General features: G+C 43.6%; 1 protein-coding gene across 1 annotated transcript in view; it reads left to right on the top strand.

Annotated features, from left to right (window-relative positions):
- The first annotated feature begins 1,119 nt into the window (after positions 1-1,119).
- Positions 1,120-25,433, top strand: part of OTUD7A (OTU deubiquitinase 7A) — a 41,661-nt gene continuing 17,347 nt past the window's right edge. Inside the window, exons 1-8 of the mRNA XM_081337495.1 lie at positions 1,120-1,483; positions 13,965-14,072; positions 15,761-15,906; positions 19,234-19,425; positions 21,511-21,729; positions 23,548-23,649; positions 24,124-24,251; positions 24,915-25,027. Of these exons, the coding sequence (XP_081193621.1) occupies positions 15,822-15,906; positions 19,234-19,425; positions 21,511-21,729; positions 23,548-23,649; positions 24,124-24,251; positions 24,915-25,027 (839 nt within the window). The 5' untranslated portion in view covers positions 1,120-1,483; positions 13,965-14,072; positions 15,761-15,821. The remainder of the gene's footprint in view (positions 1,484-13,964; positions 14,073-15,760; positions 15,907-19,233; positions 19,426-21,510; positions 21,730-23,547; positions 23,650-24,123; positions 24,252-24,914; positions 25,028-25,433) is intronic.

Below are 25,433 nucleotides of genomic sequence, written 5' to 3'. Positions count from 1 at the left end.
GCGGCGGCGGCCGCCCTTGCGCTTCCTGCCCAGCCGGGGCTCAAGGGCGGCGGGAGGGGGCTCCGCAGCCCCGCCGCTCGCCCGTCCGCCTCCGGCCCGGCGGCAGCGGCGGCAGCAGCGGCGGCGGCAGCGAGACGCCTGCATTGCAGAAGCCGGGCTCCTGCCCTTGGCTGCCAGCAGAGGGGCCGCCGCCTCCGCCCGCCGGGATGCCGGCGCCGCGCCGCCCCGGAGCAGGTAAGGCGCGCCCGGAGCCCCGCGCCCCCCGGACCCCCCTCGCCGGGTGTTGGGGGGGGAGGCCGGGGTCCCTCTCGCCCCGCCGCCCCCGGGCCTGCGCGCTGCGGCTGGGCTGGAGGCGGCTCCCGGCGCCGGGCGTCCCCGGACCCGCCGGCCGCCCTCCGAGCATCCTCGGCTGGCCGGCCTGGGCAACGCCGGGCGAGCCCTCCGCCCGCCTGATGCAGCGGGAGGGGCCCCTTCCCGGGCCGGGGGAGGAGGGGGGCAGGTGGCGTTCCCCCCGCCCCGCCCCGCCCGGCTGGGCAAGTGCCTGGATTTCACACCTGGCTGTCCCGGTCTCTATGGCGACCGGGGGAGGGCCGGGCCCCCCTCTGGACGCAGCTGAGCCTTGGCATCAGGCTTTCGGGGAGGGGGGGCTCCCCTGGAAGGTGGCCTCCCGTGCAGCTTCCCCCCCCACCTTTTTTAAAAAAAAATAATAAGGCCCCTTGCTCTGACCTGGTCCGATGACGTCATAAGGCAAGAAACTCCTGCTCCGTCATCACCCCCCCTCTTCCCCCCCCAAGACAGTGCAGAGATGGAGAAGCAGAGGAGTCACATGCAAATAGGCCAAAATGTTAATGTGCATTAGAGCATTTAAAAGAGGTTCCCTCCTAAATGACCAAGCATCAATTTTAGATGATCAGGATGATGGGTTTGCATGGATCTCTGCGAGAAAAGCTAGATTTTAATGGACTTTAAGCCATAAAGGAAGCCGGTATTTATCTTCAGGCATTAACAGACCCTCCGTCATTTTCCTGCAGTTTTTTTAAAAAAACTCTTTATTTTTAATTTTTGGTGGAGAGCCATTCCTAGCTCACCAGTCCAGCATTTAATTTTGGCTGTGGATGCGAAGAATGACATTTTTTCCCCCAGAATGGTTGTGAGTGACTTTAGATGGGTATTTATCTTCAGGCATTAATGGGGCCCGCCATCCATCATCTTCCTGCAGTTTTTGTTTTTTTTTACTTTTAATTTTTAGATGGAGAGCCATTCCTAGCTCACCAGTCTAATATTTAATTTCTGCCTTGAATACAAAAAATGACATTTCTCTCTCCTTTTTTTTTTGAGAAACATTGTGAGTGACTTTAGACATGAATCCCAGTGACCCAGTTGAGAGACTTGGAGTGAGATTTCAATTCAGCTTTGCATCCCGGGTGTTAAACCACTTTCTCAGCCTTATTTTCCTGGCCTGTGAAGGAAAGATGTTCTGAAGGTGATCACAGATAAATATATCATAACCCTGGGAGGGGGGGAAATAGCAGCCAGGGAAGGGAAGTGTGTGTGTTTGTGTTTGATTTTAATATTCCCTTGCAAGGCAAAATGACCTCTACATTTATTTTTTACTGGTAAGATAAAGGTTAGGCCAGAGAGGTGAGTTCTTTTTATCCTGTAATGGGAAGGTGAGAACACCTGAACTTAAATAACATATTGCATAAGGCCTTGTTGTCAGTAGGTGAAGTATATAATGCACCTTAAGGCTATACAGTAGTTGTCTGTCAACTTCATACCTTGAAATAATTGGGCGTATTTGGCTGGTGGATTCTGGGAGTTGAGGTCCACCCACCTTCAAGTCTCCAAGGTTGAGAAACTTTGGTTGAAGACATAATAAGTCCCCACAAATTGCAATTTCTGAGAGTCCCCAAGGGGTTGAAGTTGGTCTGTAGTTCAGATGCATTAAAAAAAGATTCTTTTTAGGGAATCACAAAAATGTACCAGAAGCATCATTTCAACTCTTCCAGATTTGGCTGCCTAAGTACATTTTCAAATAACACATCCATACATCTTTTTTGGGGGAAGCATTGTACAGAAATTTGTACAGATGGGCTCCAGGGAAATCTAGAGAGGTTGGGAGAGAGAGAAATCTTTGCCTTTAGTTAGGGCTGACGCAAAGCAGTAGATGTGAGGCTTTCATTTTCCTACCAAATGCTAAGACAACCGTGTTGAAGCTGACAAATATGTGTGTGTGCTTTAAAACATGACTTCCTGACAATAAGGGGTCAGGCCTAATCTTTTGATAGGGCTTATGGTTGTGGTATTGATTAAGTCTTCCTTCCAAAAATATAATTTCAGGGTTTGGTAATGGTATAGAAAACCCTGTAAGAATTTCCTTCCATTTTCCTTCTTCCCCCAGCTGTTTTCCATTCCCCTAATAGTCAGCATTTGCAGGCTTGCTAAGTACAATTTGTCCTTCATGAGCAAAGATTCTCGTCCATTTTTTAAATGTATTTTAAAATACACACGCACATAGACACACTCCCTTTTGCAAATCTCAAAGTCGTCATGCTGAAATTTCCATGTTTTTGCATGGATGTTATCCTTTTGGCTGCCTAAGCAAGGATACGGGCTGGTCATCAGATATAGAAAAGGTGATCAATCCCAGAAATATTTGCTAATGTATTTCTCTCTTCCACAAAAAGAGATCACGTTGCAATCTGGAAAAAAAACACCCAAAGTTTGTGCCTTTTCAAATAATGCTTACCTTAGAACCTTTGTGTGTGCGAGCATTCATCACTCTCTGTCAGTGCACTTATATAATCACTTTGCTGGTAAATTTCAGATTATCCAAGGGTTTTCAGGTGCCCTCCAGTCATACTGATAAATTAGGAATTATTGACGCTGCAACCTCATGCCTGCTTAGTTGGGATTTAAATCTCCTTGAATCCTGTATATTGCTTACCCATGTCTGGTTAATCAATTATTTCAGAAATATATTAGACAAGCATAGTCATTCACACCTAAAGAGAAGAAATAGGAAAGTTTCATTTTCTTATTATAATTAATACCCCAGAAAAAGAGGACTTCCTTGGGATAGTTTGGATAAGAGCTAATGACATTCCAGGGAAGTGTTTTAAATTCTCTTCAGCCTAGAGGACTCCCTGATGAAACTGCCCTGAAACAATTGCAGGAAGCGGTAGGTTAAATTGGTCAGGTCTAAAGGAAGCACCAGGGCTATAAGTGCTTAAAGCCGGCCACATAATGTGTTTCGTGTTAAAGGTTTCAAGAGCACAATTGTTAGATCCGAAGCCTGCCAGAGGGAGTTTAGCTGCTGGTTTTTTATTTTTTATTTTATTTTAATCCCATTTGTAGGTAAACAGGTCCATGGGATGGTATTTTAAATCTCACATCATTTCAGCGTCAGGCTGTAAATTTATGTCAAAGAATGATGGTATTGTTTTACTGAGGAATTTAACTTTTCAGTGTTGGGGGTCAAAAAATCCAAAATGTACAAGGAAAGGTAGGATAATTTTATTCTTTTAATCACAAATCATTTTATTTTGCCCCTGCATATACATATTTATGGCTGTTTTATATCATCTATGTATGCAAATAAGGATTAGCTATTAACATTGCATAACTGAATCTGTCTCTATATAAAATGTAATGAACTGTGATGATTGCAGCAGTTTTCTTGCCTATTGCTGTTCAAGATTCTGACAAAAAAAGCAGTGAAAATTGTCTTTATAATTCCTCTCTATATACTTTCTGAGGATTTTCTCTTGGTTGGTTGATTTTGACATAGTCAACATTTAAACCAGTTAACCTGCATTTGCTTTGGTAGCATCTATTTTAGACTGCTAATGCAAACAAGCTTCTGATAGCACATGTTTTTAAGACTGGGAAAGCCAAAAATAAATAATACTTCAATTAAAGCTCCAATAAAACCTCAGCAGAAGTCAAATGAGACAGTGATGCAGGCAAACAAGCTGGAAACAGATTTTTTTAAGAAAAAAATGAACATTATTTGTTGGATATTATTTATTGGAACTATTCATCAAAGTGGCTTGTTTACTTTCCTTGCACAGAGTGCTTTAGAACCGTCAAAGAAAATGGTCATCTGTGTGATTAAAGCAGTGTTTTTCAAACTTGGCAGTTTTGAGAAGTGTAGGCTTCAACTTCCAGAATTCCTCAGCCTGGGAGTTGATGCCCATAAATCTTAAGATTAGCAAAGTTGAAAAACTTGGGTCCAGGTTTTTTACTTCCAGGCTTATAGGAGGACTTTTTGGACAGTAAGACAGACCTTCCCATTCCAGAAGACTTGTTTGTGACTAAGCAGCACCACGGCTTTAAAGCCTCTCCATGCTGACTTTAAGTTTGCTAAGCTAGCAGGTTTGGTCTTTCCTGAGTCAGCCCTTCTCAACATCCCACATGCCAGAACTTAAAATGGCCAGTTGATGTGTGGCAAAATGGATTACAAGTATACCTGATCCTGAAAATCTGGGCTCCAGTTTGCTCAAAGCTCCATTTTAATCTGATTTAATCTGATTTTTTGCTCCACCATTGTAATGGCTTTAAAAGCTGGTGGTCTAGCACAGTGTTTTCCAACTGTAGCCATTTTAAGATGGGTGGACTTCAACTCCCAGAATACCCTAACCAGCATAATACAGCTGGCTGGGGTATTCTGGGAGTTGAAGTCCACCCATCTTAAAATGGCTACAGTTGGAAAACACTGTGCTAGCATAATAGCTTATCAAGTGTTTTCTTTATGAAGGGAAATGCTGAATTTTGTGTGGTAATGTCCAAGTAGTAACGCACGGAAAGAGTCTATAAAACAGATTAGGCTGGGTTTTCCATTCTCCAAAAAAGGGCATTTGGATATAATTCTAAAGCAGACTTTCCCCCCCCCCCAGACATTACATAGTTGAATCTAGACAAGTGTCTGTTGTTCTTGATACCAAAATTTCCAATTATATTTGGATTTTTGGAGTCTTCTCGGAGGAGGACATCAAACGGTGAGGTTTTTTTTTCTTCATGCATATTTGCTGCTGGATAACCTAGATTTTTGGAGGAGTTCATAATTTTTGAACATTATTTATGAGATGATTCCAGGTGTAAAAATTGATGACATTTTAGGTCAAAGAAGCTCTGCAGGGAAGTGAAATTAGTTCTTTGAAGGTAAGGAATTGCTTTATTATTATTTTTTCAGGTGTCCTTTCCTTGGGACACGATTTATTCCAGGAGCAGAATAATTTTGTAAAGCTTTGGGGGAGTTCTATTAGTGAGTTCCTTCATAGTGATAACCACATTTCCAGTATTTAATATAGCTGTGTCCATAGTTCTTTCCACAAGGAGCTAAGTGTGAGACAACATCTGAAGATAAGTTGCAAATATCACTGGGTACTTTAGACAACATGTAGTGTGTCTGTGTTGGCTGATCTCAGTTGTGCATCCCTTATGTGTGTTTCTCGAGATTTCTCAAGACTTTCTCAACAGCCTCTAAGAAAAAATGCTCAAGATGCCGGTTCATTCACTTTCTGATTAAAGAAGCCAAATGGAAGAATGAAATTTTGACTCCTCTGCAGTTAATCGCTTCCCACGGGCTTCAGAAGAATTTATATCAGGGGTCTTCAAACTTGGCAACTAAGACTTGTGGACTTCAACTCCCAGAATTCCTCAGCTGGCTGGCTGGCTGGCTGAGGAATTCTGGGAGTTGAAGTCCACAAGTCTCAAAGTTTCCAAGGCTGGAGATCCCTGCTTTATGTAGATGTTTGCGGATAAATCAAAAGAAAGGAATTATTTTTAGATGTTTAGCTTTTCTTTTCAGAGTGGAGGAGGTCATTTGTTTCTGTTGATTTCAACTCCCCCCCCCCTTGCAAACCACTTTTGGGATCTTTGCCGTGACAATTTAGAAACGTTTCACAAATATTACAAAAGTGTTACCTGAAGATGAGCAATTTGTATGTGTGTGTGGACAGTGTGGTTTTCATTTGGTTGTTTTGTTTAGCTTCTGCACTGAAGTCTGTGCAAAAAAGGCTTATTTCAACTCTCAGTCAATCAAGCAATACTTATTTGATCAATGGCAGGCAAAAATTTACAAGAACAAAAACGGAGTGAAACAAACAAATGTAGTAATATACTGACAACTAGCAGAATTAGTCATAGAATATAACATTCATGGCTCTATTACTATGTTAATAAAGTTGTTCCCTGGATGATAAATCTACTCATTAAAATATTAATGAGTATACCGTAAAATTTAAAATAAAACCTATATATCCCCTACAATTTGTATTTGAACTCTAGAAGAAAAAGAGAGGGGTAATTAACATAAGAGGGACGCGGTGACTCAGTGGGTTAGGACACTGAGCTTGTTGATCAGAAGGTCGGCAGTTTGGCGGGTCGAATCCCGAGTGCCGCGTAGCAGAGTGAGCGCCTGTTACTCATTCCAGCTTCTGCCAACCTAGCAGTTCGAAAGCACGTAAAAATGCAAGTAGAAAAATAGGGACCACTACGGTGGGAAGGTAACAGCGTTCCGTGCGCCTTTGGCGTCTAGTCATGCCAGCCACATGACCACGGAGACGTCCTCGGACAAGCGCTGGCTCTTCGGCTTTGAAACAGAGATGAGCACCGGCCCCTAGAGTCGTAAACGACTAGCACGCATGTGTGGGCCAACCTTTACCTTTACCTAATTAACATAAAACAAATTAGCTTTGCAGTATGTGGTCTTCTAAGGCAGGGGTCTCCAACCTTGTGAACTTTAAGACTTGTGGACTTCAGCTCCCAGAATTTCTCAGCTGGCTGGCTGGCTGGCTAAGGAATTCTGGGAATTGAAGTCCACAAGTTTCAAAGTTCCCAAGGCTGGAGATCCTTGTTGTAAGGCTGAGAAGACTCCTCTACTTTAGGATGCCGATGCACAGGTGTTTCAGCTGCAGAGAACCTTTGTATTTGCAGAAAAGCTTGCTAGACTATCCTTCTGGCCGAAACAGCCCTTCAGCATATAAGCAGATGGTGTTTCTTGGCTGGTCATTTTTGCCCTTCATTTTCTTGGTTGCATATCTTCTGGTTGATTAAAAAATGACATTTTAGTACCAGGCGCTAAGGAGCCAGTGCACGTTGCAAAGTTAATAGATGGATGGTTGTCATAGGGGATACTGATAGTGAAGCTAGGGATGGTCCCTCCTGAGCATCTCACCTCACCTGTGATACAGCTCTGGGCTATACTCTCTCTTATCTGAGAGTTTCCTTGTTGGCATCCCTTGGCCCAAGCGTCTCCCCCGCTCCCCTGTACCATTACACGGGCGGATGAGAGCTCCTTCGCTCTAGGCTGGATGAGCATCTTGAGGAGGAGGCTCCATGTCATGCGCCGATGGCGCTGGAGCGAAGCCTCCCGAGTGGCTCACGTATTGCGCCCCATTCAGCCTGACAGGGGAAGAAGACGTCCGCAAATAAACGCAATGATGGATACGTAGAGAAGAAAATGGAAGTAAATGCAGGTAGCCCTTGACTTAGGATGGCAGCTGAGCCCAAAATTTCTGTGGCCAAGCAAGACAGTTGTTAAGCGAGTTCTTTACAACCTTTCTTGCCACAGTTGTTAAGTGAATTGGTGCAATTGTCAAGTTAGTAACATGGGTTGTTAAGAGAATCTGGGTTCCTCATCGACTTTTGCTTGTCAGACACTTGCAGAAGGGGATCCCGCCACCTCGGGATGCTGCAGTCGTTGTAAACGTGAGCCGGTTGTCAGTCATCTGAGTTTTGACCAACGGATGTTTCAATGGTTGTACGTGTGAAAAACGGCCACAAGTCATTTTTTCAGGGCCGTTGTAACTTTGAATGGTCACTAAATGAACTGTTGCATCAGCATGCAAGCTGGTAGCAGTAGCAGATCTGCGTTCCTTTTTTCAAGTTCAGATGCTGGCGCTTCTTAGGCTACCGAAGAACCACTTTCCAATATCCGTACAGTAAATGGATAATCAGTCATCATTGCTGGACAGCTCCCTTCAAACATCCCTCAGTTCCAGAGGAGAAAGCACCACACTTACCAAATATTTCATTATTTAGGAGGGTTTTGTTCTTTTAATTCAAAAAGAAGGAAAGGCGCTAAAAATTTTTTGAGGCGGGGGGGGGGGGGAATGAATTAGAAATCTCAGCCATCCTGTAATTTTCCTCTCTTGGTCTTATTCTGGCCTGTAAAAGCAAGGTGCTTGGAACCTGACCTTGTGTGAAGTTTTTAAAGGTAACTTGCAAACGAAAGAACTTAGGAAATCTCTCTCAATTGAAGAAGGGGGGGGGAAGGAGGGACATCTAAAGCAACAGAAAGATCAAAGGAGACTTAGCAACAAAGACTGTTCCGCTGAGGACATTCTCTCTGGCCTTTATGCATCCTTGGACATCCAGGAAGGCAATGCAAAACAACTTGATCCCAAGTTAAAATGTGCTCCATATTAATTCCAACTCCCCAGTCCCTTGACTGGAAAAGTGGTGCAGGAGTTCAGAGAAGCCCCCCTCCCCCCCCCCCCCCCCGAATTAGCCAGAGACAGCAAAGACCGGATGGCTGCACGGGATCAAAATGACACTCAGGAACCAGAGCCACATGCAAGTTTTAAATGAAAGCCCATCCCCAAAGCAAACGGGAGCCTAAGGACAGAACTACGGCGGCAATTACTTTCTCCACTGGAGCAAAGCGCTTTCTGGAATATTCCATCCATAATCATTTCCTCTTGAACAAGAGAGGAAAAAGGAGCTGAGGGTGATCAATCAATCAAAAAAAAGCACACACTTCTAAGGGGTGGGGTGAGGGGGGGAGCCAACCTCCAGAGAAGTGAACACTGTGCACTTAGTCAAAAGAAAATCAATATATGCTCAGAGAGACTAAGAGCGATTTCTCCTAAAATCTGTCCAGCCCTGGAAAATTATGGAATTCAAATGCACATTGCATGAGAGAGGAGGGGGAGGGAGAGGGAGATGAGAGAGAGGGAGGGAAGGAGAGAAAGAGGGGGGAATATGAGCCCCATTTTTCAATTCCCAGGAACTGTGGAATTCATGGCTGCACAATGCTGTTAATAACATAATTAATTCTTGCTTGCATTTTCTTCTGTTTCTCAAGTGATTGAAGCTGAAAACCAGAGAGTGTTGGCAATAAAGATGCAAGGATCACCAGACGTGGCTGGGCTGTATTCAATGCTGCACCTCGATGCAGCTCTTGACACAATGTGTGTAGTGATTGCAACTAAGGAGCATGTATTTCTGGAGGAATAATTAAGCAGTTGCTATGGAAGCTGATGTAGATCAGGGGTGTCCAACCTTGGCCCCTTTAAGACTTGTGGACTTCAACTCCCAGAATTCCCCAGCCAGCATGGTTACCTGGGGAATTCTGGGAGTTGAAGTCCAGAGGTTTTAAAGTGACCAAGTTGGACATCCCTGATACAAATACTTTAGGAAATGCCCCTTTTAAACCTGAGCTATTAAAAAAACACACACAAACCACACATCAGGAAGAAAGGAGACATCTCACTTATTTGATATTCAGGTCAAGAGATATTCTGGCAATAATACAGCATGTAAAAGAGATTGGTATGCACTTTTATTCCCTCCTGAATTTCTGATTCAGGTTGTCACGATCACAGTTGCCAAAGCTGACCCACAAAGGTGCCACTTGTTGTTGTCTCTTTGGCCAGCTCCTTTTTTTTTGTACTTGCTTGTGATGTCAATGGGGCTCCATTGGGCTCTTCTGGAGAGGCAAAGTCCCCAGATGTTGGCCACCAGAGGCAAATTGGAAATAAATTTAGCAATCTTGCAAAATAAAACTCTGACCAAAGCAATAGGAAGGAGGACTGTGGTGAAGAGAGGGAAACGGGAAACTGATAATTAAAGGTGTATTTCTAACAGCTTGAAGGCCGAGAAGGAACCTTTTTGCTAACAGTGACCAAATAGTTCCCTGTTATTCCCAGGCAAGCAACTAGCCTGCAATGTTTTAAAGTTGGAGACGGCTAATAGTTCTGCACAGCCCCTTGCCGCGCAAAAGCACACATTTCTCCCCCATCTTAACATCCCCGATGTTGAGAAACTCCAGAGTAGACCTTGGACCGATCAGCAATCTTCCCCTTCCGCCCGTCTTTTTATTCTTCTTTATCTTACAAAAATATGTTTCCCCCCTCATTGTTGATTTAAATAAATAATGTGACTGCAGTGACTGTGGGCTTGTTCCCGAATGCATAATGACTTCATTGAATTCTGGCTTCCTTCAATCTCCTAGTTTTCCCCCCCTTTCAGTAGCTGTTTTGTCTTGCTCAGTGACTACATTTAGGGCCACAATAGACGGTTTATCTAAGGCATCTTTCATTAGGGCTTTTTTTTTTAAAAAAAGCATCCTGTACGTTCTTTGAATCGCTTCCAGTATCTCTGCTATTTATGTTTTAATGTGGTCCCTGTGTTGGGATCCGAGAGGGAGGGAGGGCAAGCAAGACTCTCGCAAGATTATTTTATTGCTAGGGTCTCTCTTAATCAGGAATGCTTCCACTTTCTCTGGAGTCACCCGAGAAAGTGGTGGTCAACCTCAAGGGACCGACAATAATGTACCAAAGACTCAGAAATATTTACTAAGAGAAGCAATTGCTTAGTAGACAGTCCTCAATTGACCTCAATAGGGACCAGAATTTCTGTGGCTAAGCGTGGCCGTTGTTATGCAAGATGTGCCCAATTTTGCGACCTTTTTTGCCATGGTCGTTAAACAAATCACTGCAGTTGCTAAGCGGATCATGTGGTCGTTGAGGGAATCCAGCTTCTCCCATTGACTTTGTTTGTCCAAAGCCTGCTGGGAAGGTCACGGGTGGAGATCACGTGACCTCAGACCCCGCGACTGTCCTAAATACATGCCAGGTTCCAATTACCCAAATTTTGATCCCAGGATGGTGGGGAATCCTGTGAGAGTCATAAACGTGAGGACCTGTCATAAGTTGCTTTTTTCAGTGCTGCTGTAATTTCAAGCAGTCCCTAAACAAATGACCGTAAGTCGAGGACTACATTTATTGTTAAGCAAATAGCTGGTTTTGAGTGTTGAATCCTGTGCTTTACTTAACCATCTCTCCACTCTCCTTGTCTTCCAAGTCTGATTGTCCTTAAGACTTTATGGCAATAGAGTCTGCCAATATAGGTGGTTCACTTAGTGACTGTTCAAAGTTACAGTGGCATTGAAAAAGAGTGAGTTATGGCCATTTTTCAGACTTACGTCCTTTGCAGCATTCCCATGACCATATGATCAACATTCAGAAGCTTGACAACTGACCCATATTTATGACGGTCGCAGCATCCTGGGATCATGGGATCCCCTTTTGCCACCTTCTAACGAGCAAAGTCATTGGGGAAGGCAGATTCACTTAACAGCCGGCTTACTAACTTAAAAACTGCAGTGATTCGCTTAATAACGGTGGCAAGAAAGGCTACAGAATGGGGCAAAGCCCACTTCACTGTCTCCTTTTGACAACAGAAATTTTGGGCTCAATCGTGGTCGTACGTTGAGGACTACCTGTGCTTTTCAAACAGGGATAACATTTCTAAAACAGCTACATTAAAACCACTCCCCCCACCCTCCTGTTTTAAAACAGACCCGGACATTCAAAGGAGGATGTGCCCCAATTTCTGTCTGGAATGAACGCTGCAGTCAATTCTCTCCCTTAAGTGTCACTCACTTCTCTCTAGGGATTTATACTTGAGGACGTGATGCAATGCAGATTTTTCCAGGGTGTGTACTTTTCCCCCCTCCCTCATTTAGCAACATATTTCTTGCTTTCCAAGGTAGAATGCTGAATGTTTGTTTCCATGACTGGAAAAGACGTCGAGAGAATAACTCTTAATTCATGCTGGATAATTCTAGAGCACTCCAAATACAATGAGAACTCTTGATCACAAAGAGAGTTTTTATCGTATTTTGGATGCTCTGGAGCAGGGGTCTCCCAAACTTGCAACTTTTAAGACTTGTGGACTTCAATTCCCAGTGGCTGGCTGGGGAATTCTGGGAATTGAAGTCCACAAGTCTTAAAAGTTGCAGGTTTGGGAGACCCCTGTTCTAGGGTACCCCTTTAGCTTCACGAGATATTATGAATGAGTGTGGCAGCTATTTTTATACCTATTGTGATAAACCTAGGTTTATTTCTGCATGGACATGAAATTCATCATCACATACTTTATTATCATAGATTGATCATGGCATTTAGAAATGTGTAAGTTGTAACAAAAGAAATTGTTTGTTTTTCTTTCTATTCCAATCTCTTGCTCATCATATCAGAAGAAATATGGGCAAAATAAATTAATAACTTGTTATGAAATTCCTAATAGCTTCTTTGTTTTAGCTCACTATAATTGTGGAAATGTTTTCATGGTAGTCTTTGAAGAAATTTCATTTATTAAGTGCTGATTAATAGGAGGAGTCCACTTACTCTTTTATCTCCTCTGTGTATAACTGATTATAACAAATCTGTGTTATTGCAAGCTGAAAGTTGTTATCATTCATGTTTGTACAAAATATCTGCAATTATTCATTTCATTTTATTGCTTTAGTGAAGGCCATATAATTTGGATGTATAATCTGCATATTCCATCTATAAAGGGTCCAGGATGTGTAATTATTATAAGTTTAGCTAATATTATTAAGCTGGATAAACCAAGTTATTGCAGTGGAAGTTCTATTAACTTGTGTGTGTTTTTTTAAAAAGAATACCCACAATGATTTAAGATAAACTAAATTGTTCTTTAGTGTCTCATTTCTCACTGGTTTATTTTTTAAAAAAGAGAAGCTTTCCCATTATGAGAACATCTGAAGTACTCAATTAAAGCCATTTTGTTTCGCTCCTTAAAAGAATAAAATAAAAAAGGTTTTTATCTGTTTTCCTTAACACAGCACATTGCTTTATATGGGAACATACTGTAAATAGCAGCTCTCAATATTAATTATTTTAGCAAGAGAAGTTCTTCACAGTCGCAGTAATTCTCCTTTATGGGGTACTAAGAATTCCATGGGAATATAAATATATATACGCACAAACATGTATATGAATAGATAGTGATGACTGCAGAAAATCTCAGCATGTGAATATTATACAGTTTCCTTCAAAGTTTTTCCGTGCATTCATTTATCCACCCTCTGCCAGTGCTGTGTCTTTCCAAATGCGCCCCGCAGGCAGAATCTTTTCTTTCATTCTAGCCCTGAAAAGAGAAGAGGAAATATTGGTGCTTTTTTCCTCTGAATGCTATTTCTCCAGACCTTTTGTGCTCAGCCTTGCCATAAAATGCAAACTGAATTACTTTTGTTATTTATTTGGCTTTTGCCGATAATGGCAGTAACTGAAGGTGCTGAAGAGGGGGGAGAATGCAGGTGAAATGGATGGGATAGCGAACGCCACAGAAAAATAGAAATTGGACAGAAAAAGAACAGAATGAAATTTAACAGAGATAAAGGTGGCATTCTTTAGATTTTTTTTTCACCTGGAAGACTAGCAGTACCTGCGGATATAATCCAGGAACCTGGATTAAAACCTGTTGGCTTTGAAACAGTATTCTTCAACCTCAGCAACTAGGAGATAAGTGGGCTTCAATTCCCAGAATTCCCCAGAGAGTGGGGGGGGGGAGAGGAAAAAATAGATGTGGCTTCTGATATTCCTTACAGCAGTACAAATATATTCCAATCTCTCTAAAGTTATAATCTGTTCTAGATAGTTCTCGACTTACGATCACAATGTGGCTAAGCAAGGTAATTGTTCGGCGAGTTTGGCCCCATTTTACCACCTTCTTTGTTACAGTTGTTAAGTGAAACCTTGAAGTTCTTAAGTTAGTAATACGGTTGTTCAATGAATCTGGCTTTGCTCGTCAGAAGGTGGCCAAAGGGAGTCGGGAGTTGGCAGGATGAATGTGGTTTTTCCATCTGTGCCAATACGTATCCCTGATTCCAGAATGTTATTTTTAACCCAGCTTCTTTTTCCTTACAGATTTCTCAGGAGACACAACTTACTCGCACGGCTTCCTGTGATAAAAATGAACTAGCTTCTTCACCGTCTGACGCACAACGCCGAAGCTTTCCTTCCAGTCTGCTGAAAGTGAGTCCAGTGAGGAGTTGACGGTTCTTCTTTCCCGTTCTCCATTTAAGAGAGTCAAGTCCAAGAGATTAGCCTAGGACAGGGTGGGGAACCTGGGCTCTTTTATGACTTGTGGACTTCAACTCCCAGAATTCCTGAGCCAGCCATGAAACCTGGAGGTCTCTTGGCTTCGTAAAACCTTTAATAAAACACATTTCTTGGCAGGGAAGCCAAAAGGTCGTATTACTCATCACTGACCTAACAGGTCATCTTGATCTCCACTTGATTGTGATGCAACAGTGAAAAAGCCATGGTACCTCAGGAAATGCAACTTATGTGAACATAACCTCGTCCTCTGGGCTTCGTCCTCAAGGCCACGCTATCAGCTGAGAAGAGTCCATGAGGACCAGCAGTTCCCTTCTTTAAAATGAGGAGCACCAGTTTGGGAATTAGGTTGGGAATTGCATTCTCTGTTGTCCTGATGGTTGCAATCATAATCACCATCAAAAGAGATTCCTTGACTCAGCTTTGTAGGAACCTGGTGTATTTGCCCTCTCTGGCCAAACACACATCATCGGTGGTGCCCGAGGAACGTTATGGAAGAAATCACACCAAGAAGACTAGTAGCTCTGTTGTAAAGGAGGAGAAGGAACGTGGTGGTGATCATCACATCAGAAAGGAAGTGGAAGAGAGTGAAATGCAGCAAGAAGATGCCGAATCTAGGCACGGATGCACCAAAGAAATAATAAGATTGCAAACATGTGAGCAGGACCTGGGTTTCCTGGCTGTAGAAGCCAGTAGTGTTGTGAGTTTTAAAAAATAACAACACTCTCCAATTATATCTATGTTGAGGCTTCACTGAGGGGAGATTAGTAACTCCTGCGACAAGGATCCAAGAGCGGGCTGTTATATCCCTGCATTGTTTGGGATTAAGGCTAGAAAATCAGTTTCCTAGTCCATTTATGGCCTGTGAAACAAGAGCTGAAGAATTCCTACCCTGAAACTTGTAATATTACTTTCTAGTTCAGTTTAAAAACACAGGCAAGATAGTGCCAGAAAAGGCTGTGTATTGAAACAACAGCAGGTGCTGAATTGTGTTGTCCTTATGGACTTTTATTGCTCAAGAATAAGTTTACATCTGTACAGTATCAATTTTAAGGCTAATTGTTTAAAGGAAAAGCTGGGGACTTATAATTAAACAGAGTTTGGAATCTTTAAGAAGAGTTGATTGCTGAAGAACCCAAGGAGTGTCCAGGGAAGAAAGGACAACACAAACTTGCAAAAAAAAAAAGTAAATCAAACCTGCCTTGATTTCTTGACTTCCATTGAAACAGTTGGTCTTCCTTTTCCCCAGGCTCTCATCTTGGGTGTAGACATCAATGGAGGAAACATATTTTTCCAGTTTATTTTTTTCACCCAAGAGCTTGGCTGACACAAATGTTGAGATGAGGTAGAACTGAGAATGGGCGTAATGAGTGGCAGAATTGAGGTTCTTGACTGACCTACTGTAGCTATGGAAGATTCAAAGACAGGTGTGCAAGTCCTCCTTAGATATCGGATTATGTTTAAACAAAATTGTTATAAATAGATAGAATAAAGCACAGTTCCATTCTCCACGTTGAGTTTTTAGGGATTCTGTTTCAGAAAGCTGACTACTCCTGTGCTCCAATAGGTGATTTATCTGAGATCTTCTTTCTCCCTCTTGGTAGATGGACCTCTTCTAACTTTCCTCCTTCTGCTGCCCAGTTAGCAGCTGCCCTACATGATCCCATGACTCTTGATATGGATGCTGTCCTCTCAGACTTCGTTCAGTCCACGGGGGCAGAGCCTGGTCTAGCCAGAGACTTGTTGGAAGGTAAGAACACCTTTATGGAACATCATCCACAGCAGGGGTCCCCAACCGTGGCAACTTTAAGACTTGTGGACTTCAACTCCCAGAATCCCTCAGCCAGGCAAGCTGTATAATACTCTGTATTATTCTGATTTGAAATGCTTCTTCCCAGCTTTTTGGTTATCTTTTTGGGCTAAAGTGTCATTTATGAGAAAGGCTACCCCACTCTCTTTTTTAGCTGGTGCGGAACAGGCTCCCCATTACGGTTCCCACTGTGGTGGGTTGAAATAACAGTCTTGTTTTCTGTAAACAATGATAGACCATATTTTATCTTTGCCGTTACCTGAATAGTGTTAAATGTAACTTTTAAGAGGGCCAAATAGAAAAGCACGGTTCTTCAGTTGTGCATGCGTGTGTGTGTGTGTGTGTGTGTGTGTGTGTGTGTTTTGGAAGAAATTGGAATGGTCAGTCAAGATGGTTGTGAATCCAAACGAAGGTAACATTTAAATAATAGTGGTTGGGAGAAAAGCAACTTAACTGCTTGACGTCAGTCGGCTTTTTACCCTGGTGCCATTTCAACGAAATGCCAGCTGGGAGGCCTGAGGCCTCATTGTCAGCCAATTTGCGGAGAGGCTGCTCGGAAGAGCACGTGGCCGGCCAGGCTGGGAATTTCTGCCCGTCCTCTGAAAAAGGGCTAAGTGCTCTTGTCCTTCTGCTGTTAGCGACGCCCTGCTTCAGTGGAAGAAAATTAAATGCATTCTGCTTTGATAAAAACCACTAATCATGTGCTGGTGAAAAAAGCTAAAAATTACTCATGGCATTTTTTTCTGGTTGTTTTTTTTTGGCTGGCCAAGGTTGATCTCTTGAAACTCTTAGCAGCAGGATATTATTGTTCTATCTACTGACGCTGCTGCTTGAATTATTGCTTGGAGGTAACAGTTTTGCAGGCATCAGAATAAAGCCGTTACTGTTCCTGGGGCTTTTCCATGCATAGAAGCCAATTGTGAGATAAAATGTATAAAAGTATTTTCTGCCTTCAGATAGGCACCTAAGAGGACTTCCTCCCTCCCTCCCTCCTCTTCCTTCCTCCCTCCCTCCCTCCCTCCCTTCCTCTTTCTTTCTTTCTTTCTTTCTTTCTTTCTTTCTTTCTTTCTTTCTTTCTTTCTTTCTTTCTTTCTTTCTTTCTTTCTTTCTTTCTTTCTTTCTTTCTTTCTTTCTTTCTTTCTTTCTTTCCTTCCTCCCTCCCTCCCTCTCTCCCTCCCTCCCTCCCTCCTTCCTTCCTTCCTTCCTTCCTTCCTTCCTTCCTTCCTTCCTTCCTCCTCCTTCATTTTTTCTCAAATTCCTCAAATTTGCCTTTTTGTTGCAGAACAGTTTTGGAATTAGAAAATGAAATCCTTCTTCCAGAACGGTTATGTCCTTATTTTAAATTCAGTTATCCTTGTGTGTGTGTTTTTTTAAAATCATTTGATAACGTTTAATTGCCACAGTTTGAGCTCTGCTCTTTTTGTCTTCTGCTTTCCCAACGTGTGGATATTGGTGTTCACAATAGGCTGGGGAGAGAAAAGGCGGTTTAGATGTGAACAATTAAGGGAGGATGATATAATGAATACTTTAGCGTGTTATTTATTAACAGTGCATTGAAAAATAATAAGGGTCTGATGTGATAATTCACCAGCATTCAAGAGCAAGAATTAAAGGGGTTTTTTTGTCTAAGAATATAACAATGTAAAGGCAATGAACCGGTTATAAATTGAGGTTATATATTATACGTTAGAATGCAATCCTCAGTGAATGAAATAAATGCAGCTTGTTCAAACATACATCGTGCTTTATTGTCTCTATTCTGGAAAACATCCTCCTTGCAGAGATCTGTTTAATAAAATATGCCTTTCTTTGAAGGCCTATTTAAGCATCCTATATTGCTATTCAAACCTTGATTACTAGACTCATCCAAAATTCTCAGTAAATTCTATTATTTCACCCTTTTAAATATTTTACACTGTTATGGACCAACGTGTACTATCTCTGACAGAGCTAGCACTCTAAATATTTGAGTTGTTAAAAGCTGGATCATAATTAAATATACCATGACATTTTGTTTGGTTATTTGGCTAATTAACTCTATCGGCATTTATGCTTTCTGTTGACCAAGTACAATAGTTCAGGGTACCCAACTAGAGAGATGAAAGCTAAGAGGTCACCGGGTGGTCATTTCCTTGCTGGAGTGGCCAGAACATGGACAAAGCGTGACCCATCCAGAAACTAGTATTAAGAGCGTTACAGCCTCTCTTGTTGAAGATAATTTAGACCCACAAAGTTGAATGGGCAGTGCCTGTCGGTTGCCGCTTCACTTTCCTTTGAAAGCTGTTCAAATTGACGGCCCACAGATCAACTCTGTGAAACAGAGCCCTTCTTTCATTTTTCCTCCCCTAGTTTAGTTCAGGGCTCTCCAAACTTAGTAATTTTTGAGCCTTGTAGCCTTGGTGGAGCAGTGGGCTAATGCCTCCTTAAGTAACACCAGCTGCCTGCAATTAGTGCAGGTTCGGGTCCCACCAGGCTCAAGGTTGACTCAGCCTTCCATCCTTCCGAGGTAGGTAAAATGAGGACCCAGATTGTTGGGGGCAATAAGCTGACTTTGTAATAATGCCGCTTGGGGGTGTGTGTGAAAGCCCTAATAAGCAGGCATATACATAGAATGAAGGCTACTGCTAAGCTTGTAAGCCGCCCTGAGTCTTCGGAGAAGGGCGGGATATAAATGGAATTAAAATAAAAAATAAAAAAATAAAAACTCCTAGATTTCCTCAGCTGGCCATTCTGGGAGTTGAAGCCTACCAGTCTTAAAGTTGCCAAGTTCAGTGGCTCATCCTTGCTGATTTCGAGGAGAGCAAAATAACTTGATGTGTGCTCCATTTTAATCACTCTTAACATTCTGCTGTGCGGTGCTGTTCCTCGCCCGCTAGACCGACACCTTTCCCAGCATCAGAGCCTTCTCCACAGAGTTGGGTCTTCACATTCTGTGTCCAGAGCAGGATAATTTGAGCCTGGTCCTTCGTGTCTCGAGTTTGGTGTGTTCCGTGATCCACTGGCTGGCTTTCTTGGCTGCCCATGATATTCTCCGGCGCCTTCTCCAGCCCCAAAGTCCAAATGTATCAATCCTGTTCCGGTCCTGCTTCTCCAAAGCCCAGCCGTTGCTTCCAAGAGGCTCACAGACAGGGAAGATCTCTGCCAGTGTTTACTCTGATCCCTCTTACTTCAGTTTAATGAATCTGAGACCGCTGCTCTTCACAGACATCAGCCTGGCCGCAAGCCTGCCTGTGGAAGTCGACCCTGCCTCCCTTTCTGTCTTTTTAGGCAAAAACTGGGACTTCACTGCTGCCTTGAGTGACTATGAACAGCTCAGGCAGGTGCACACAGCCAACCTGCCCCAGGTGTTCAACGAAGGAAGGTATCCCAAGCCGCAGCAAAAGCCAGATAAAGAACTTTCCCAGCAGGTGAACAAGAGCGAGCGGCTATCCTTCCCGAGACAGGAGGACATCTCCCAAGGTAAGGCGGATTGCTGCAGTGCGTTTTGCAAGGGCTGCCTCTGAAAAGCACTCCAGGACGTTTATTGCTAAGGTCTTCTAGCAGCCGTTTTGCAGTCACCGTATGGATTGTTGAGATGTTTCTGGAGGCGATTCAAGGTGCTGGGTTGGACCTCAAGAACTCCCCTTGGCTTGGCCTTGGGGTTCTTCCAGGAACGTCTTCACACACAGGTGCTTGGCTAACATACCCAGTGTACATTGGCTACTCCTGCTGCATTCACGTTGGAAGCAGCTACCAAGTCCCTTCTGGGTTGAAAGGACCAGCCAGTCACATCACGGGATGCTGAAGGTGCTCCTTTGGTGACCCTGTCCTTTTATATTGTGTAGACTGGCCACTAACATCTTCTCATGGTTCCCCATGAAGGGAAGGTGAAGGAGGCTGGACTCGCAATGCTTTCTTGTTGCAGCCCCCTTGTTGTTACACACATGTTCCTGATTAGCATGGCATCCTCATGGTTGGTCTTTCAGAAAGCGTTGACTCCACAAAGAGTATTTGCACCAACGGGGGGAGGGCTTCATTTATTTATCTCTTGGTTTTGTATGTCATGGTGTTCCAGAAAGAACTCCCTGTATTTTGCAAAACAAGAAAAATAGAATAAATATCCCCAGTAAATGAAAAGCAAATAATTTCACTTCATTCATTTGAAATGTCCATGGCAACTAGTAGCAGAAATTAAGTCATACCGAGCTTAGAAAGATGGTTCCTATGGGAGATTTTCTTGGTCAATACTCCCACACCCTATAAATGCGTGGGCTTAATTGAGAGGGATCACTGTCTTTAGGCCATGGCGCTTATTGCACAGAGGCTACAGACAATTCCAAAACCAGGATTTATTTGGCAGCCAATAAAACAGTCTCAGCCTCTGGCTCTGCCACAGGCTCTCCGTTGATCCCTTGGCGTAGATGATTGTTTGAGCTGCCTCAAAACCCAGGTGGCATCTGCCTTCTGGAGCCCCATTTAATGAATGTCATCCTAGTTTTCACATCTGGCGAAGCTGCTGAGATTCAGGCTTATCTTCCCAAGATTAAAGATTAACTTGACTTCGTTCCATCTTTGGTGGTGCTTGTCAAGGGTGCCTGTAGATGAGCATTATTCAAAGAGGATAATTATTAAAGAGGCATCATGAACTGGGGAAAGGCAAAAGTTTTACACTAGCTGGAGAGAAAAAAGTTTTATACCAGCTGAAGATAAATCAGGGAACCGAGGGAAAGTGTAACTGCGATGATCTTATGTTGACTCCTCCTATTGTCCTTTCCTGTGATTACTGGGTGATAGTGATCTCTGAAAGTTTTATCCTCTGGGATATTCCGATTCTTAGCCAGCTTTTAAAATCATGCGAGAGCAAAGGTGTGTTTTTGTTTTTTTTAGTTTTCCATTGCAGACAGGAACCTGTGCAGTGTGTGATTGAGTGAATATAGGGTGGAGGAGGAGGAGGAGGAGGAGGAAGGACTGTGGGGTCCTTGGTGCTCTCTGTGCTTGGCTGTTTTCTTGCAGATGTTTCATTACCCAACTAGGTAACATCATCAGTGCTAGAAGGGAGGGGGGTTTGCAGAGAGGGAGGAAGAGGAGGAGGAGGAAGAGGGGAAAGAGGAGAAGGAGGAGGAGGAGAAGAATAGAATAGAATAGAATAGAACGGAACGGAACGGAACGGAACGGAACGGAACGGAACAGAACAGAACAGAACAGAACAGAATAGAATAGAATAGAATAGAATTCTTTATTGGCCAAGTGTAGTTGGACACACAAGGAATTTGTCTCCGGAGCAGAAGCTCTCAGTGTACATAGAAGTAATAGTGATAGTCATGATAATAAACAACATGAAAATACATACAAATAACTAGGGAATGAGGAGGAGAAATGAGGAGGAGGAGGAGGAGGAGAAGTACAGGAGAAAGAGAAGAAGAACTGGGGGAGAGGAGGAGGACTGTGGGGTCCTTGGTATTCTCTGAGCTTCGTTATTCTCTTGCAGATGTTTAATGACTTAAGTAGGGAACATCTTCAGGGTGCATCTCATGCCTTCTCCTCCCTCTTTGTCCCTTTGTTTAGAGAAGAGGCTTTCTAGAGGAATCTCTCACGCCAGTTCCGCCATTGTCTCGCTCGCCCGCTCTCACGTGGCCACTGAATGCAACAATGACCACTTCTCTCTGGAGATGCCCATCTACACCTTCCAGCTTCCCGACCTGAGTGTCTACAGTGAAGATTTCAGGAGCTTCGTCGAGCGGGACCTGATTGAACAGGCCACCATGGTCGCTTTGGAACAAGCGGGTGAGATAGCCTTCAAGTCCAATTCCGGGCTTCTCGGATCCCTCTGTTCAGCCCGGGATCGCTGAAATGGATTACTTCAATCAGGAATGAAAGCACGATGCCGACTTGGCCATTTGGTCTCGGAAAGGTTGTAAAAGGGTTAGGAAATGGCTGAAAAAGTGATTGAAACGATCAGAGAGATGAAGCTCTTACAGTTCAAGTGGAGGCCAAAGAAAAGACATTTAATCTAATAAGACAGCAATGGGTGGGAGGGTTGGGATAACCGCTCTAAATTCATGAATAATGGAAGAGAAGGACGGTCTGCTTCCCCCTCCCCCACATAATCTTGACGATGTCCCGAGGAATGCGAAAGCAGCTGTTTCTTTAACTGCACAATTTCTGCAGTCCAATGAAGACGTGGCTGAGGTTTACACGTGGCTAAGCTTTCCGTGGTCCTTACGAATAAACATAAATTTTCTGCCCGGAAGCCTTGGCTGCTTCCACCTCTCATGCTGCCTTCAGAGAAATAGGCTTTTAAGGGAGATTAGCACAGCAGCTTTTGGCACAACATGTTCGAAGGATGCATTTGGATCGGTCTAGCTGTGCACAGAGAAAGGAATACGGGTAGTCCTCGGCTTACGACCTTTTTTGCCACAGTGGCTAAGTGAATCACTGGTTGATAAGCTAGTGTCACGGTTGTTAAGTGAATCTGGCTTCCCCATTGACTTTGCTTGTCAGAAGGTCGCAAAAAGGGGATCACCTGACACACACACACCACCACCACCACCCCCGGGACTTCGCAGCCGTCATAAATATGAACCACTTGCCAAGCGTCTGAATTTTGATCATGTGACCACGGAGATACTGCAAGGGCTGATAGTGTGAAAAACGTTCCTAAGTCACTTTTTTCAGTGCTGTTGCAACTTTGAACAGTCATTAAATAAAACGGTTGCAAGTTGACTTACCTGTACTGCCCTCTGACGAGCCTTTTGCGCTGCAGCTCCTGCACGGAGCAGGTGATGGGCGGTTGCTTCTCAAAGCCCCCGAGAAAGGCGTAAAAATGAGAACATGCTACTTCTAATTTTATCGCTCCCAACGGCAGCCCAGCACACTTAGAAAGACGCTTCCCGAGTGAACTCCCAATTTAGATTTAATCAGAGTAGTCGGGCGAGGAAGCCAGCACCAGCTGCTGCTTACTGGGTGCGTGTGGAGATTATCAAGGGCTTTTCATAGATTCAGCTATTAGTGCGGAGATTTACCAGTGATACACCCCTTTTACAGGTCTGCAGAAAACTCCCATTCTTGTTAGATTAAAAGACCGAAGTCTGATTGGCTTTGTGTGGTTGTAGCTGACCTGGTGTAAAGCTCCTGAATTTCTGAATTCAATAGTGCAGTTTTCAGGTGGATTAGGCAAATTAGGAATCAAATAATTAGTCTAGAAGTTACGTGAACTGTGGGGTCCTTGGTGCTCTACGAGCTTGGTTGCTTTCTTGCAGATGTTGCATTACCCAACTAGGCAACAACATCAATGCACTGATGGCACCTACCTGGGTAATGAAATGTCTGCAAGAAAAAGAAACCGAACTCAGCACCAAGGACCCCATAATTCAATCCTTAGCTACAAATATTTTCTTCTGGTGGTAGTTAGTGAAGTTTCTCAATGAGTAACTGCAGAGCTGGAAGCTGAATGCAGCAATCAACCCAAGGATAGAGTTTATTGACTAATCTCTTCTCCAAGTATCTCTCTTCTCTCCTTTCTTCCCCCCTTAATGGATCCCTCATTATCTTCTCCAAGATTCCTTCACACCTTTCTTGTACTGATGGTTGACCTTTTCCTAGGTCGTCTCAACTGGTGGTCTACGGTGTGCAACAGCTGCAAGCGTCTTCTTCCATTGGCCACAACCGGTGACGGAAACTGCCTCTTGCACGCGGCTTCTTTGGGTAGGTGTCAACATCTCCTTGGCTTGTTCTTTTCCTGTTCTGTTCTGTTCTGTTCTACTCTACTCAACATTCTATTCTATTATTCTATTCTATTCTATTCTATTCTATTCTATTCTATTCTATTCTATTCTATTCCATTCCATTCCATTCCATTCCATTCCATTCCATTCCATTCCATTCCATTATTCTATTCTATTCTATTCTATTCTATTCTATTCTATTCTATTCTATTCTATTCTATTCTATTCTATTCTATTCTATTCTATTCTATTCTATTCTATTCTATTCTATTCTATTCTATTCTATTCTATTCTATTCTATTCTATTCTATTCTATTCTATCCATACCGGCTGCTTGTATTGTTTTATGTTTTGGTTTCTTTCTTGGGAGGGGGGAGTTGAAGACCTCAAAGTTTCTTTCCAACCTTATGAATCTAGGATTCTTTAGATACATAATCCAGCCTTTCATTTGTAGGGATGTGGGGCTTTCACGATCGAGACCTTGTCTTACGGAAAGCACTTTATGCCATGATGAGGAGTGGGGCTGAAAGGGAAGCTCTGAAGAGAAGGTGGAGGTGGCAGCAGACCCACCAAAATAAAGAGGTTGGTGTGCCGGGAGCGTCCCGGAGTCCTTTCTTCTTCTGAAAGGGGCTTTCGTGGAACCCTTTTCTGAGTGGAAAGTGGACGGAGACAAAGGCCTTCCTTTCTGGTACTCGTTTCCCTTGGAGCACAGATGTTCTCAACTATCCCAGAGAAATCTGGAAGACATTATTAGAGTGCCCTTTGAGCACATCCAACATCAAAGCACGTTCTTCCTACCCAGGTCCTTCCTTTCTTCTCTGCTGGCATGTTTTCCTTATTCCAAGAAACAATGGGAGGGGGATGAAACCCATCTGCAGCCACTGTTCATACGCTCTGGGTATAAATGTGAATTTTGGCACAAACGTCTGATTTGGGGGTCCCTTGAGGTTCTGCAGGTTGGAGCAGGGCAATTTATTTTCAACCAGGGCAACTTTAAGATGGGTGGACTTCAGCTCCCAGAATTCCCCAGCCAGCTTAGCTGGCTGGGGAATTCTGGGAGCTGAAGTCCACCCATCTTAAAGTTGTCAAGGTTGAAAACCCTCCAGGATGGGATAACCTTCTTCCATCTGCACCTCCTCCTCCCAAGAAGTGCACAAGCCGTGAAGGCATCTCTGCTCCCTTGTATGGGCTTCGTCGTCGTCATCGTCGTCTTCTCCCTCCAACGATGTTTTCTTTCTCTCTTAGTCAGGATTGGTTTACACGGAAGAAGAGTGGGAGCGCGAATGGAGTGAACTCCTCAAGTTGGCTTCCAGTGAACCACGCACTCACATCAGCAAAAACGGGGGCAGCGGTGGTGGGTAAGTGGGGTCTGCCAGGGCTGCTTTGACAATATAGTAGGAAGAGGAGGCTTTGTACGAACCCATGTGGAGCAGAATCATAAGTAAGCCCAGGGGGCTCTCTTCTAACCTATAAAAGTTTTAAGTCAATCAAACCACGGACCCTTGTGGAAATGGCAGGGTTTACGAGGGGATAATCACCAATGGTCACTCGTGAGGGAGAGTCTTGTCATCAGGAGCAAAGAACAGATTGGTCTGTCCAGATCAGCTGACTTTCCAACTTACAAATATTATTTTTTCTATCTTGTTTCATATTATTATTTGTACTCCTCTCCCTTCCCTTCCCTTCCCTTCCCTTCCCTTCCCTTCCCTTCCCTTCCCTTCCCTTCCCTTCCCTTCCCTTCCCTTCCCTTCCCTTCCCTCTCTC

The sequence above is a fragment of the Vipera berus genome, assembly GCF_964194415.1.
Source record: "Vipera berus genome assembly, chromosome: 12".
Lineage (NCBI taxonomy): Eukaryota > Metazoa > Chordata > Lepidosauria > Squamata > Viperidae > Vipera > Vipera berus.
Note: the sequence above shows the minus strand (reverse complement) of the source record. Positions and strands in the feature narration are given on the sequence as shown.